The sequence below is a fragment of the Felis catus genome, chromosome C2, assembly GCF_018350175.1.
Source record: "Felis catus isolate Fca126 chromosome C2, F.catus_Fca126_mat1.0, whole genome shotgun sequence".
Classification (NCBI taxonomy): Eukaryota; Metazoa; Chordata; class Mammalia; order Carnivora; family Felidae; genus Felis; species Felis catus.
In genome coordinates, this window is record NC_058376.1 from 13135699 (window position 1) to 13152571 (window position 16873).

General features: G+C 48.0%; 1 protein-coding gene across 2 annotated transcripts in view; it reads right to left on the bottom strand.

The window, feature by feature from the left end:
- Window positions 1-16873, bottom strand: part of HUNK (hormonally up-regulated Neu-associated kinase) — a 112165-nt gene that overhangs the window by 27295 nt on the left and 67997 nt on the right. For both annotated transcript variants that reach the window (XM_045036686.1, XM_023238814.2), the window contains exon 5: window positions 5177-5304. In XM_045036686.1, coding sequence (XP_044892621.1) covers window positions 5177-5304 — 128 coding nt within the window. The remainder of the gene's footprint in view (window positions 1-5176; window positions 5305-16873) is intronic.

Below are 16873 nucleotides of genomic sequence, written 5' to 3' on the forward strand. Positions count from 1 at the left end.
CAGGGACTGATTACTTCCAAATGGAGATGGCCTGTCTTGCTTGAGTTGTGGGACTGTGATTTCGTTTTTATTCTGTACTCCTTATCTTACTGTCGTATCATCTTGGCACTTTAAAAACTATCCTTGGGGCGCCTGGGTGGCTCAGGAGGTTAAGCATCTGACTTCGGCTCAGGTCATGAGCTCGTGGCTCGTGGGTTCAAGCCCCATGTCGGGCTCTGTGCTGACAGCTTGGAGCCTGCAGCCTGCTTCCGATTCTGTGTCTCCCTCTCTCTCTGCCCCTCTCCAGCTCATGCTCTGTCTCTCTCTCTCTCAAAAAGAAAAACATTACAAATAATTTTCTAATAATATTCTTTTATGTAGCCTTGCACATGATATCCAATTTCCAACATACCAAGTAATAGATTCCAGAAAATAATCCCGATTTGCTTGGTTCCCAAACTTTTCTATCCTTCTCCCCAAAGCTATCTTTCAGTTTTCTAACATAATCTAACCTTTCAAAGAAAAGTCGTGAGAATTCCCACATCCTCATAGGCTTTGGCTGTCATTTCGATACCGTTCTTAGAGAACGGTGGGTGTTTTCTGTCATTGTCTTCCGTAGGGCAGAAATCAAGCCATCAAAAGAGGGGCTGATGGTGATGCCAGAATCAACCCAAAAGAAACAATTTTTACCACCAAGTAACTCCTCCAGTGGGTTTCCATACAGTTGGTGTGGTCATCAGGTTATTTCTCTTTAAGAATGTAGTGGGTAAAAAGTACATGTGTAGACACAGTTATGAGGGACATTTAATACTCTGAGGTTTATAGCTGAGTCTCCATATAAAACTTTCCTAAAATGTTGTTCAATGGTCTGAAAAGCAAACAGATGTCAAACAAAAAAAAAAAAAAAAAAAGAGGAAAGAAAGAAAAAAGACGTTTCTCTTTTTGGAACCTTTATCCCTCTTCTCTCGACTCCCGTACATTGCAAGAGTCATCTGGATGCCTAATCAGGGACATCTACTGATCAAATAAAAAAGATGCGGCCTCAATGAATTGAAATGCGGAGGCTGTGAGTTCCGGATGTTTCTGCGACATCTCTGTCGCTTACCCTCAAAGGACCCGTACAAGCCAGGCTACTGCCAGGCTTTTTCAGAGTATGATTAACCAGAAGAGCTAAGAACAGACTGGATGTGCGTTTTCGTTCTATTTTCAGAACCACGCACTCTGCACCTTCACAAACTGCTGATGAGCACAAGTAATTTTAGTTCTGATCTCTACTGATGAATTTTATTTCTTTGGACATCACAAACGTGGCATTACTATCCAAAAAGGACTTTGAAAATATCGTTAGAGTTCTTTGAAAAAGTTTGTGTCGGGGCCTTGAAAATCCCTATGTTTCGTGACCCCAAAGGGATTAAAATTCTCCATTTTCCTGGAAAGCCGTGGCAGGCATGGCCACTCCTTGCCCCCTTGACAGAGAGAGGCGGAGCGTGAGCGGGGGAGGGGCAGAGAGAGAGGGGGACACAGAATCCGAAGCAGGCTCCAGGCTCCGAGCTGTCAACACGGAGCCCGACACGGGGCTCGAACTCACGAACCATGGGATCATGACCTGAGCTGAAGTCGGATGCTTAACCAACTGAGCCACCCAGGCACTCCTGCCCCCGACTCTTCTAAGCTAGGAATTGTGGTCTCCATTCAGGCCCAAGGGTAGGGCTGACCCACACAGAGAGCTCCCTCTCTGTGCTCCACATCATAGGCATTATACACTTCTGGTGCAAAACCTACTTTCCTACTGGACTGGTTTGTGTGAGTGCCGTGACACTGTGCCCAGGGAAAGCGCTATAGGACACAGACAGAGCCATCGGACTTTTTGCAGTGGAAAGCCCATCACTTGCAAGTGGAGTCCCATCCCCACGCAAGTCTCCTTCCCTATCATTTCCTAGGCAAAAGCATCAAGAACAAGAGTTTGACGGTTGAACCTTCTCAAAAATCTCAACTGGCGTCGGCTCAACCCTTACAAAACGCGAACAACTCACCTTCAGCTTCACTTCCGTGATTTCATGGTGCAAAACCCTCTAGATCTGAAGTGATTGTTTGGAATGTGTAAGTACCATCACTGAGATGTAGTGATGTAAAGGTAAATTGCCTGAAAAATGCGTAAGCCATGAAAGGCATTCCTGACCCTGTGATAGGCAAGTGCCAACAACAAGCGGAAAGAGACTGTCTAGAAGCAAGAATTGCAAAGATCCCAAAAGCTTAAGTTATCAAACTACATGGTAGAGATGAGGGGCAATTCTTCGAAAGCATGCATAGTAGACTCACAAGGGCAATAACACTGAGGTTGTTTTGTTTTTTTTTAACTCGGCCAAAATTCTCCCAACTGAATCTAATTGTACGGTACACATGTAGAGATCATTACAAATACGAATGATAGAATCATTAAATTAAAGATGTGTTGGCAAGGCATTTAATGAAATTGGCGTATTTTCAGTTTGGGCATCTCAATTTTGACATTACTCAAAACGTAAAAACGACAGATAATGCCCCCCAAATCTGGAGGAAGGGGAAGCATCTTATAGCAAATAAAATAAGGAAAGGGAGAGAAGCAGCCTGATATATTAGGCAAATCCAGGTTTGGGGGTGAAGCAGACATAAAATCAGAAACAGAGAAGTCACATAAGCTCATTGAGACTCTGTTTCCTCCCTGATAAATTGGGAATGAGAGTACTTACCTTGCAGGGTTGTTACGAGAGTAAATGGTAATGTACAAAGCACTTCTACCTGGCCATTCAGCTGCTCTTGTTACTGGTGAGTGACTATTTGGGGATGTAAACAAGATGGTGCCACACAGTATCACAAATGACGGGGGGCCAGGCTAGTCGGGAAGGAGAAGAGGTAAAGCTGGCGGGGCATAAAGGGCAAAGGGTTGGAGAACGCAGGGGCTGTCAGAAGGCATGGGAGTGATCCCCAAAACTGAAGTCATTCACTGTGTAAACAAGCCAACATCCTTTGCACTGCCCCGGCAGCCAGCCTACAGCTCTGGGCCCCAGTGTATCAGGTCAAGTCCCATCCCTGAGCAGCTGGGCGGATCTGTGCCTTCCTGGGCCACACACTTTGCCAGCAGAGTAAGCAACCTAGATTCCCTGAGCATCTGCTCTGTGTAAACACTATGCTTGGTACCTAGCACGGAGCGGTAAAGCCCTAGTCGAGGAGACACACTTATGAGCCAACTCCAGGGAGGCTAAAATCACTCCGAACATTTCTCACGCATCTTCTTTGGAAGTTCCTCTGGACTATGTTTTAAATACCTTCGGGGGTGCGGCTTTTACTTCTTTAAGGTAAAGTTAAAGTTCCCCATCAGAAAACACTTAGAGCCCAGCCTGCTAAGTCCAGGTAATATTACTAGGGTTAAAACAATGTCAGTTCTGACACAGTTAAGTATGAGTTCCTGGGCTGCTCATCTACCTGCCTTGCCCTGCCGTGCAGCCCACCCCAGGGAGTATCACAGGCCGGACCATCTGCTCCTCCTCCCACAGCCTGTGACTCACACTCATGATGTTCAACAGATATTTCTGGCTTTCTGCCTTCTAGACACACAGTAGGGTTGTATTTCCCCATCTGCTTTAGTTAGGTGAAGCCAGGTAACATGCTTCAGAAAGTTGGGAGTTGTGAGCAAAACGCTGGTGGGAGACTTAATTGCTGATGAGAGGTGGTTCTAGACTTTTCTTTTCCTCCGCATGGGCCAGATATGTTTGAAATGGTGGCTGCTCCATCAGTCTGGGACCCTGACTGACTAGGATGGGCAGAATCCTTCAACTCTTGAGTCAACTCTCCACAGATACATGGTATGAATGAGAAAGAAGTCATTGTTGTCTTAAGCCACTGAGATTTGGGAGCTACTTGTTACTGTGCATTAACCTGGCCCATCCTGACTAAACCAATGAGAAGCAGTTCTCCAGTTCCTCAGGATCTCACTGGGATTCAAAGTGAGCCCTGTCTGCCTTTTCCAGGCATGAGGGTACAAGAGATTCTATCCTCCCTAGCAAAGGGGAAGTACAGACCAAATTAGATCATTACATACAAGAAGGCATTTCATGGGACACCTGGGTGGCTCAGCCAGTTAAGCATCTGACTCTTGATTTTGGCTCAAGTCATGATCTCACAGTTCATGGGTTTAAGCCCCACATGAGGCTCTGTGCTGACAGCATGGAGCCTGCTTAGGAATCTCTCTCTCCCTCTCTCTGCCCCTCTCCTGCTCATGTTCTCTCTCTCTCTCTCTCTCAAATAAATAAATAAACATTTTTTTTTTTAGAAAAAGAATGCATTTCAGCTTGGATTCCATTTGGCAAACATAAATTCAAGGTCGGCTTCATGGATGCTTTATAAACTCAAGAGAAAAATGCATAACAGTAGTAAAATAAAAATGTTGTATTTTAACCGTGTATCATAAGTTGAAATTAAACAATTACTTTTTTTTTTTTTTTTTTTTTGTCACATGCCTTATCTCAGTGAAGCTGAGTTTATTCTAAGGAGCCAATTAAATGATCACCAGGACCAACCTGAGGCCAGGAACTTGAAGTGAATTGTGACCAAAACAAAAGAATGAATTGTGCTAATTTACAGGATCTGAAACCAAATCTTAATACAACCTGTTTACTGAAATGTGAACCACGTAAAGTTTGAGAATACTTTCCAAACACACCCGATGATTTAGTCTAATCGAGTTACTGAAACTATATATATTTCAAAGATTTTGAACAGGCTCAAAACCTCAAATAGCAAGACAAATCACAGACCAAACTTGAATGAATCTAGTATTTCTTTACAGTGAATTGACTAAGCAAAACACAATAGACATGTGATTATAAAAGCTTTTTTTCAAAGTCAACAGTACAATATGGTGAGTTTTAAAGCAATCAAGACTGCATTTCTTTTTCCAAGATCCTTTTGAAATATCGGTTTTGTGCAGAAGGAGGAAGAAGGAAGTCAGGGGTTCAGAATTATAATGGAGAAGAAAAGGGCCAAGGTGAGATGAAGGGTTGCTTAGCGATGGGAAACTCAACCACTCTTGAGTCACGGTTCAATCCTAGGAAAAGGCCTAATATCATTTCTGCAAAACAAATACTACTTCACAGATGGACCAAACCTGGTAGGCGCCCAAGTCCTGAAACCAGGAACCCAAGAGTAGCCGGCACATTACCTGTGGAGAGCTGGGTGGGGAGGGGGTTCATTTCCTTGTCCACCATCTTCTGGTACAAAGCCCTCAGGCTAAAAGGCTCCACTGTGAAAGGCAGGGTCCCAGTCAACATGGCATACATGTTCACGCCTCTGAAAAGAGAGACACCAAAGCATGAGACCAGACTGAGGCCCCCAGGAAGGGAAGACAGATAGGGCACAGGCTTGGCAAAGCTTCAGCCCTGTCCCTTTCATGCTGACCTCAAGGGGCCTTTTTTCTAGAAAACTCAGCACCACACTGAAGCAGCAAAAGTGAAAGGCACGGGTAAAAGCTTCCTTGTAGACTTGGACAATGGACTATGGAGATCAAAGGAGTCTAAGAAACTTCAAGAGCTACCCCCTACGGAAGGGAAACCAGGTCCTTCCTTCTGGAAGGAAGTCCAGACGAAATTATGCGAAAAATACCAGGAGCATGCTAGGACCCTTGAATAAAAGTCGTCTTGCCGTTACGTGGTTTTCCAAGTGTGGCTTACAAGATGCAGCCTGGAGGCGGCCAGACAAAAAAATATATAGGGCAAGACCCTGCCACCGAAGGCAAGCCACAGCCTAGCCAGCAGGCCTGGTTACCTTTCAGCCCTTTGAAACAAAAATCTCAGACCCAAAACTGGCCGGTTGCTCTTCCCTTGAATGCCGTTTGGGCTTTTGTAACTAGAGAATTCCCTCAGGGGGGTGGGGGAGGGGGAGGTGTCTCCTTCCCACTCTTATTTTTTATATCATTGTTCATTGTGAGATTCTGCCACCCGGCCCCGGGCCCAAAACGTCAGATGTGGTCGAAATACCTTCTAAATGGGCTTAACTGCTTACATCCACAGCCAACCTAGCGACATCTTCTTGGAGGACTTTCATTTTCCTGATGTGCAAACCTAATATCATTTTGATGAGATTTCCTGATGGGGATGAAATGCCTGCCTGCCAAGAGGTCTCAAGTGTTCATAAGTGCCCAAGGGAATATGTTTTAAAAACAGGCAATAGGATTTCCAGTCAAAACAAATCCAATGAGACTGATGGAAATTAAAACCCTTGGGGGTCCGTTCCACTGAGGCACCCCTGAATTACAGGGCCCCAGATCATGACAGGGACAGAGCCCGCGGGCTCCAGCCAGAAATCACTCTCATATCGCAGACAGAACGCTAAGCCTCGGCTAAGACGGTGTAACTCAGGTAGAGTTACACGGATTCGTACACATTCTGTTCACAAACATTTGCTGGCTGCCTCTCCCCGCCCCCCAGGCAGTGCTACCGGCGCTGGGTAGGGCTGACCCAGACAAAGCCCTGCCATCTTGGCCTGTAGGGGAGAGACGGTCAACAAGTAACCAAATAACTAAGCACAATCCTTTCAAGGAGCAACGAAAGCGGGGGAGTTAAGAAATGAACGCTGCTGCTTCTGACCACAGAGGGTTCAATTAGGGGAGGAAGAAGTCTACGATAAGTACTTGAAGACGGGTGGCCTGCGGGGGGAGGGGCGAGTATACGCGTGTGAGCTTCTGTGTCTTTTGGATACGGGCGATAAACTGGGGAGACAAGAAATGGAGACAAGAACGAACCAGGCATACACAGAGCCTTTTAGAGCGTTTCCCTATGTATTTGGGGGAACACGTCCCCCAGGATAAGAACAGATGTCAGGTGAATAAAAGTGCCACAGCCAAATGACTGGGGAAGCAGTCAGCTGGTATTAAGTGGATATCAGGGGCTCAGGATGGGGAGCAGGAGCCAGGGGCAGTGAGTGGGCACGCTGCTGGCGAAGTCTGAATGGGAGGGAGAGCGGGCCACAGAGAGAAAGGCTAAGAAGCACTAGGTATCTGAAGTCGATGTGCCAAGTTGCAAACCTGGGAAGCGAGAAGAATGGTGGGAACAGTGTCAGGATTGAGGAAACTGAGGAGAGGGGAAGGGACGGAGTACTGGGGCCGGTGACACATTTGGGGACCTACCACGCAATGCTGCACCGCGGATATGTTTGAGATACAGCTAAACATCCCAGCTTAAGGGATTCTTGGAGACCAATAAGAGAGAAAACTAAAATCCCCCCCCCCCCCACCAACTGTAGAATGTCTGCATCCAAAAGGGTCTTGGACACGTGGCTTTTGTAAATAAGAGCGCCCTCCCCCCACCAAAACATCCACGAAGTTGTTGTTGGAGGCCCCTCAGCAACCTTCAAGACGAGGGTTTCCAACCTCCCCAGTGCAGTTCATTCCACTGAGGGCAGCTCTGGGCACAAGGAAGGCTTCTCACTACAAAGCTGCGGTCCCTCTCTTCTACGCTGAGGTTAAGGGACAAGCCCAGTCCTCTCTGTCCCTGCTCGCTTCTGTGCACCTTTGTCTGGGTCCAACGTTCATACCCAAAGCTGAAGAGCCTGGTACTTACACAATATCATTTTTCCCCACAGGTAAATGTTTTCTTTTCTCAGACTGAGGTACGCAGGACACGTCCTCAGGGGGTCAGCAGCTCCGTTTTTTTATTTTCTTTTGGTGATATACTAGAACATCCTGCAAATCTCAACCCGGGCCATCGGACGGCCACCATATAACCAAGTACACACTGGATTTCAATCTTATAACCAACTGTGTGCTGGATTTCAGTGCTTGCTTTTGCATTCGTGTTTACCAACACGCCATCTTTGCCAAAATATATCACTTTCATTGTCACAGGCTAACGAGAAGAGAACATAAGTGGGCTTCGGGGTGATTCCCAAAGCGTGGTGCTCGGTAGGGCAGCAGCGTGACCTGGAAATGTTAGATCTGCAAATTCTTGGGCTCCACTGCAGACTCATGGGATCAGAAACTTTGTGTGTGTGTGTGGGGGGACTCCGCAATCTGGGTTTTCCCAAGCCTGCCAGGTGCTTTGGATGCGCCGTCAGGTCTGAAAGCCCCTGGAAGGTGAAAATGGTGGGAGAATTGGGTGATCACACGACCATGCGCTGACCAGCTCAGAGCCTGTGCCCGGCAAGAATTACACCCAGAACGCGTCCAGTTCAGTCCCCACAAAGCAGCAGCCACGGCAGCTAACTAATGCTGCTGGCTTTAATATTTTGCGATTCTTTTAGCCTTGGTTATACTTAACTTTGTAAATCAGTTTTCGGGTCTTATTTGTACACAGCCATAAATGAAAAGAATTTAATTTCACATTCATGTACATTAAGCACAATTTAAATAAAAACAACTTGAGTCAACACCGGGGGTTACCAAGAATGTCCTTCCTTTAAAAGAAGAGTATAGGGGCGCCTGGGTGGCTCAGTCGGTTAAGCGTCCGACTTCGGCTCAGGTCACCATCTCGTGGTCTGTGAGTTCGAGCCCCGCGTCGGGCTCTGTGCTGACTGCTCAGAGCCTGGAGCCTGTTTCACATTCTGTGTCTCCCTCTCTCTCTGACCTTCCCCCGTTCATGCTCTGTCTCTCTCTGTCTCAAAAATAAATAAACTTTAAAAAAAAATTTTTTTAAAGAGTATATAACACTCAAGTGTAAAGGCCACTGCCCTATGATCTTTTGTTATTTCCCTTTATCTTTAGGGGACACAGAGTTTCCTATCACAGGTGGAGTGCACAAAATAGTGCAGGATGTTACAGAGGTAGACACTATGGTAATGGAGGGGAATCCAACTGAAGGAGTTGGGTGAATGTAGTAAGCAGTATGAAGCCAGAGAAGCAACTCTAAAACCTTTATGAAAGGTTCTTCGAGGAGTCTTTGAGACCTCTCCTTGCCACCAACAGGCTTCAAAAGACGACATCCCGGGCACTGCCCTTCTCCAGTATCTGGCCGGGACCACAGATAAAGGTAAGCGCTTGTGTTAAAGACAGTGCTGGTGCACCTGCTCAGAGTAGTCCCACCAGAACCGAGCAAGTGGTTTTGATAATAACTGACTAGGTTACGAAACTGGCTGCAGGATTTCATTTTGCTTGGCGAAGGTTCTCATCAACAAAAACAGTCACAAGTCCTTAAAGAGGACCCCGCTCTCTCATCCAGGGTCTCTCGTCTACAAAACGTGGGTGACAACAGTACCTACCTCTCAGGTTGTATGAGGGGCAAATGAACGAAGCCACAGAAAGTACTGGATCCTGGGCCGGGCAGATTCAGTACCTGATAAATGTGATCTGTTGTTTCATCACAAAACTTTTAAAAATGACACATACGGAGCTACAATTATATTTGCGTCCCGTTGCCAAATAATGATGGAAATCTACGTTAAGAGGCATCCAGTCCCAGGAGATTTGGTAAAGGAAACCAGATTGAGCATTTTCATTCCTCTCCCCCAGAGTTTTCATACATGTTTAATATTGGGATAAAGAGAAATCTCATCCCTTTGACATTTCGGAAGTATGTGAGAATACCAAGGGAGAAATGTGGAATGCAGTTTATAAACCTCTGTAATCCCGTAGAATTAGTAGGAGTCTTCAGACATGTTCAGAATTTCCTGACGTGTCTTTTGAAATATGGTCCAGGGCTTTCTAGCCTCTCCATGGTACACACGGAGCCCCCAAGCATCACAAATGGTTTTAAAGAAAGAGAAGGATGACGGACTGGAATGAAGGACGCAACAAACAGACACACTCTGGGTTTTTCCAAACAGAATGAAGCAAGGCTGAGTCATCACTGGGTGACAGAAAACCCAAAGGTACTGGCCAGTGTGGAGTCAAAAGAGCAAAATAAAGTGAATGAAGAACAACTAGAAGATGAGGAGATAGGACCCCATGAAATACAAATGGGGAATTTGGGGGATTAAGTCAGGAGCCCAATGGTGGTCCTCATATTCAGTCGGATAATGAAACACTCCCTGGAGGAAAAGCTGGATTGTCACCTATCATCCGAGGGAGGAAAGACAGAGTCACACCTTCCTGGAGAAGTTGGTCGGCACCTTTAACAAGACACAAGGGACAAAGCAATTGACAGAGCTGGGCTGGCCCGTGGGGGGTCTGGCTGCTGTTCATGCAGGGCTGCTGGGCAGGATCCTCAGGAACTGCCCAGGGTAGGGCAGAGTGAAGCCGAGAGAATCTTCAGCTGACACGCCTTGCTTCTGTGTGGTTCTTTGGAAAAGGAGCTGCCTCCGAAAAATTAAAAATAACTCTCTGGCCAGGGGCACCTGGGTGGCTCGGTCAGCTAAGCATCCGGCTCTTGATTTCCACTCAGGTCATGATCTCAAAGGTCATGGGATGGAGCCCACATCGGGCTCCACAGGTGTCAGCGGGACCTGCTTAGAGTTCTCTCTCCTCTCTCTCTGCCTCTCCCCTGCTCATGTGCACGCTCTCTCTCTCCTTCTAAGTAGGGAAATAAACTTTAAAAAAATGTTGTTTAGCTTTAAAAAAGAATGACTCTCTGCCTAAAAGCAACATCTTCCCATTCTTCCAGTATCAACTTTCAATACAACTTCCAATTTAAAGTCTTAAAAATAGAGTGGGAACAGATCTGTCCGTTGGAAAATGTCAAACGTTGTGCCTGCTCCATTAAATGGTCTGTGTTCTACAAGAAATTACCTTCTTGTGGATGTTAAGACTTTTGCTTCTTTTTCCTTTCCTCTTTCCTCTCTTCTATCTTATAAACCTTTTTTTTTAATGTTTTTGATTTTATTTTTGACAGAGGCAAGTGCGGGAGGGGCAGAGACAGGAAGACAGAGGTTCTGAAGCAGGCTCTGTGCTGACAGCAGTGAGCCCAACATGGGGTTTGAACTCATGAACATCAATATCACGACATGAACTGAAGCTGATGCCCACGTGACTAAGCCACCCAGGCGCCCCCCCCTTCTACTTTAAATGCACAGACTAGCTACCAAATATACATATTTTACAACTGAGTTTACAACTGAAAAATCTCAAAGGCTAAAGGAGATTTCTCCATTAAGTCAAAAGCCCTAAGCTACCTAAAAGAAGCCATAGGTCTCCTGTTTCCAAATCCTTCTCCTGCCATTTTGAGGGGGTCTACATGGAGAGAAAACGCTAACTTCCCTATTTGACCACTGGGGCTGTAGCTGGTGGAATCTGGTTTACTCTATTTACAAAACAGAGTCGAAGGGTTGATTGCCTAGGTCTATATGGGGATAGTAGGGCTCAAAACAAGATGGCTGCTCTCAGCCAACTTGTCTACCCAAAGGGACAGCATGTGGGAGAAATTTTTTTTCCCACTAAGTGAAAAGAGATTCGGTGAGACTGGGACAGTGGTTCTGGGTGTGCTGTGCACGACCTCCACAAGACACCAGGACTTCACACAAATGCTTCATCCGCCCCAGGCACCCCCAGGAGAGGAAAGAGGAGCTTTGGTTGAAACAATCTGGCATCTCCAATGCTTTGGGGATCGGACTCTCAGTTTTCACTTTCCTTGCTCTTAGAGATTCACCAAAGTTCTCCAAAGAGCACTGGCATATTCTGAAAATAAAGTCAATTTTTAATCTTTTCATTAAAAAAAGTTAGTTTTGTTAGTTTTGCGTTAGTTCTGCGTTAGTTTTTTTGTTTTTTTTTAACTGGCCCATATGTCACGCTGAGGACAAGTCAGTTAACCATGAAAGGTTCACTACCAAAGAACGCACATTTTTGGTTTTGTGTCTGAAATCTCAAAGTTCACTTGGAGATCGAGATATTCCTGTCATCTCGATTAAAGGTAAGAAGCAGACGATTTGAAAGATATTCACGTACGAAAATGAAGACCATCAAAAATAATGGAAGGGCCCTAAGACAGGGTGCACCGTTTTGCACTGACACTGTTAGTTCCTGATTCACTAGAGGAGGAGGGTCCTGGGGGCCCCATTTGTCAGAAGAGCTTTCCTTCCCCCGGTTTCCTTGAGTCACAAGTTGGTTTTCTTCCCAAGACAGTCCCAGAAGTCTTGGAACACGGCCTCATCCATCTGTCAAGGTCCAAACCTCTAGAGAGAGAAAAGTTTGTTTTTGATTTTGGAAGCGAGCTTTTCATTCTGTTGTTTCACAGCGATAAAAAAGGGATGTTCTACCATAACAGCGTCTGACCCAGAAAGAAAATTGGTCCCATCTTCACTCTTTCTTAAACAGCCTTTTAAATTCTCTTTGGGTTTTCCGTTTCCAATTCTGCCAGCGAAGTCACTGAGCACCGAACAGAAACCTAACCAGTATCTCAGACACAACACCCCAAAGCAGTGGAGAATTTCTCTCTTAAGGAAGGCTCCGAAGCTTTTCACTTTCTCCAAGATCAAGAATGACAGCAATCAGGTTTTCACACCTTCCAGCCTCTGCATATACTATTCCCTCTGCCTGAAAAGCTTCCTCTCCTCTCCTCCACCTGGCAAACTCCGCCTCATGTCTCAGAAGCAGATCCAACCCTCCTCGGATGCCTTCTTGAACTGACCCAGCTCTGCAGCCCTACTTGTTCTCTGCGCTGTGCCTCCTGACACGTCGTATTTGTTTACGGGTAAGTCGGTGTCTCAGTCAGCTCAGGCCGCCGTGACAAAATACCACAGACGAGGTGGCTCAGCCAACAGACATTCATCTTCTCGCAGTTCTAGAGCCTGGAGTCCGAGACCGGGGTGCCGGCACGTCCGGGGTGTGGAGTGCTCTCTTCCCAGGTTTTCTTGTTTTGTCCTCACTGTCCGAGAGCAAGCAAGCTCTCTGGAGTCTCTCCTTACGAGGACACTTAGCCCGTTATGGGGACGCTACCCTCGTGACCTCTCAAAGGCTCCACTTCCACTTCCACCATGCTGGGGAATTAGGGCTTCAACATATGGAATTGGGGGGGGGATACACTTCAGTCCGTAGCAGTAGCTAAGTGTGTTGAATTGCAAAAAACAAAACAAAACACAACAAAAAAACCCAAAAAACCAAAGCCCACAAATTCCTTGCCACTTCCCCATCACGGGGTGGAATCTTCTCTTTCTCCTCCTGCTTCTGGGTTGGCCATGCAGCCGGCTTTGCCCACTGAAAGGTTAGTAAATGGGACACAGAGGCTTCTTGCAAAGTGCTTACGCACGAGGGCTTGCCTCTCTTACTCCTGGGGACTCCTTCCACCATCGAGGGAGCAACGTTCTGCGTCTCTTTGTGGTGTTCTTTGTTTCTGGTTTTCATGCAGCCGGGAACATATTACCTACAAGTAACAGCAATGATTGAGAATTTGGATTTACAGTCAAACCATGCTCTCTGCCGGGTGGCTGACGGGGGCTGACACTCTGTTGGGTACGGGATGACCAAGAATGCGGTTAGCCGACCTGAGGTGTCTGTTGGCGAACCTGATTCAGAAAAGAGATTCTTTCACACTTACTGGGAAGGAGAATGGCTCTTGGGATCTGGAGCGGCGAGGTTTGTACTCTTCAGTGTACCTTGGAGCTTGCCTGAGATTTCAGAGCTTAAGCCACAGAAATTGATTTTCTCACAGTTCTGGAAGCTCGAAGTCCAAGAGGAGAGTATCAGCAAGGTTGGTTCTTTCTGAGGGCCGTGAGGGCAGACCCACTCCATGCTGCTTCCAAGAGCTTCCCTTGGCAATCCGGTGTTCCTCGGCCCGTAGACGCATCACTATGATCTCTGCCTTCAGCCTCACACGGCGCTCTCCCTGTGTCTCTGTCTGCAAATCCCACCCCCCCATTATAAACATGTCTGTCATACTGGATTTTATGACCCCGTTTTCACTTGATTACCTCCATAAAGACCTTCTCTCCAAATAACGTCACATTCTGAGACACTGGGGTTAGGACTCCAGCATATCTTTTGGGAAGGGAACACAATTCAATCCGTGGCGTTTGGTTCCCCACCCGCTTACAATTTTCCAGCGGTCTCTCACCACCTTTACGGAAAAACCCAAACTCTTTCCCACACTTCCCCACCCCACAACCTTCTCACATCCTGTTCCCTGTGTCCAGGGCCTTCCTCCCTTAACACTCCTTCTTCCCAGAGTTCAGTCCTTCTCATCCTGAGGATTTGGCTTTGAGGTTTTCTCGGCTAGAGGCCGCCCCCATCCCATTCGATACCTCCCACCCACCTCTCCACAGCAGTCACCACACCCAGCTTATAGCTTTTATAAAAACTGTCTGCCCCACTAGAATGTAAACCCCACAATAAGCAGCACAACAAAATAGAAGCAAAAGCAGGAGTCGGGTGGCAACTGAAGGCAAACTCTAGAGTCAAACCACCTTGATCAAATCCTGGCTCTACACCTAGTGGCAGTGCCACCCGGGCAAGTGCCTAAGACTCTTAGTGCCTCAGTTTCCTCATCCATAAAGTGGGAAAACAGAACATTCCCTCGGAGGGTTGTTAGGCATGTGAGACGAGTTAATACTTGTGAGGCCCTTAGAACACTGCCTGTCACTCAACCGGAGGTACGCGAGCATGAATAATAATCTTTGCAGGAACAGGGACCGACCAGGGCCTTCAACTCACCCCTGCGCACTCAGAATCCGGCACAGTGCCCGGCTCAACAAATATCTGCCAAACGAACACATTTCTGGTAAGCTCTGTGTTGCTCACGTGACTTCTTTTTGTTTTCTAAGCTTTATCAGCAGCTTCTAAAGGGGCCTAATTTACTCCATCCCTGTGAACCAGACTTGCGTCATGTGGCCTCATCCCCCAGAGAACGTCCCTGGTCAGCTAGTCCAGACTTGCTCTGGGGAAACCTGGTTGATAAGAATGAAACAAGGCCCTTCGTGGCTAAACAAGGGTGAGAATCTCCACCCCAGCTCCCCACCGCGGGGCACCGGAACACGGACTCGTGAGCTCGCAGCTGCTAGTCTATGTAGAGACCCCACGTCAGGCTCCAGAGCTATGCCACGACCCACTGAAAGACCAACATCTCTGCGGGGAGTGTTCCTAGTTATCAAAGACTTTCCCATACGTCACTCTGTGGCACCAGGACTAAGAATGAGGCCTGATCAGAGCTTTTCAGGAGACCTTAAGCTACACATCACCTTCTTGCGGCGGGGGGAGGCAACTAAGCGGAGGTTAGCAAAGAAATGTCCAGCTGCTCCAGACAGCCCCCCCAGAAGCCAGGGTAGAGGAGGGAAGGGAGCGTTTTGGGTCAAGAGAGACACAAAACAGGTGGCAGCAGACCAGGTCCCTTGACTCCAATCATGGGGCCCCGAGACTGAGAAACAGAGCACCCGTGACCGTTACATGCGGACTCCTTTCCCAAGTCAAGGGACTTGGCAGGTAGGGCGGGCACAGGGTCTGAGCTTACACCTGACCTCACACGGTGCTGCCTTTTGACGCCGTGCTTTTCAGTCCCCCTCGGATTTCCCTAGACGGGAGAAATGATTTACTCCCAACCTATGGTCCGCACGAAGGGACGAGAGGTCCCGTGCAGGTGATGCAGGCCCGGGAGCTCCCCTCCAGCTCTGACGGCCCACCAGGCTCCCTCCTTCTACCAACACTTCTAGACCGTGAGGAGCCACCGGCTTTGCCAGTCATGGAGTGGAAAGGTCCCCCTCTGTAGGCTGAGCCTCGTCGCCATGACAACTCGTGATGACGCTTCTCCTTCAGTCCCCGGGAGAGCAGGACACCAGGCTGTAAACTGTCACCTGCTCTCCAACCGCCGACTTCTCTTCCCCTGTGGTCATGATGCCTCCCACCCCCTCCAGTTACATGATGCCTCGGAACCTCCTGGTCTTTCAGGCTCCCTATTCCGCACAGCCTTTATCGTGCGGGTACACAAACCGTCCCTTGCGTAGCTCTCCGTTTAGCAAAAGTGAGTTCCCTACCTATTGAGGAGAGAAGGTGATTAGAGACTCACACATGTATATTCATCCACTAATAAATATTTACCGAGGGCAGATTATGTGCCAGACATGTGTGAAAATTCTTAAGCATCGAAAAGGACCAAGAACGGATTCCATCTCAAGTGTGGACTCTGATTCATTGGCAGTGCGTCCTGACAGCCGTGTTGAAGGATTCTGAGGCCCTTTGTTCTGGGCACAGAATAAAGAGTCTGTGAATTTGTGATGCCGGCCAAACGACCCGGCCAAACGACCTCGAAGAGAAAGCTTCTCTGCCAGGGTTTCCTGCCACCATTCCCATCCCCCTGACAGCCCCTGCCCGGCCCCCTGCAGGGGGTCATCAGCACACACAGAGCATGCTCTCCGTCTACAGCCCTGCCCACACCTCCTCTTGAGAGGTCAGGAAAGTAACCAGGGGCTCAGGCTTCTGTGCAAGGAGCCCCGAGTGCCAAGTCCACCCCACCACTTACACACGCACCGCCAGGCCTCTCTCCCATCTGGGTCAAATGACCTCTGAGCACTTGGCCTGCCCAGGAATGGAAGCGGACTCCCCAGTGCCTTGTGGCCAGCTGTGCCCAGAGCCCAGGGGATCCTGTGGTCCTCAGAATCTCATGCTGGGCTCTGGTTCCCCTCACCTCCAACTGGAGCCTCCTGACCTCCCTTGACTTCCAGAACCTTGTACTGGGTCACATTCCTCTGTTTGCTTCCTCTGCCAACTATAGCCCCTGACCCCATAGCTTCTGTTCTCCAGGATGAAATGCCTGTCCCTCCCTCCCTTACCCGCCGCCTTCCTTTTCTTCCTTTCTCTGGCCGGGCTCCGTGCCATCGGCCTACAGGGCAGGGGGTCCTGGGAGGTGAGCTGTGACTGCAGGGCGAGCACCAGGGAAGCAGGGAGCAGGAAACCGACGAGACACCAGAGGCTCAAGGCCAGCCTGCAAGAGGCGGGGGGGGGGGGGGGGGGGTCTGCCCAGGGGAAGTGGCATCCCAGAAAAGAAGAGGGAAAGAAAACGAGGACAGGACCAGA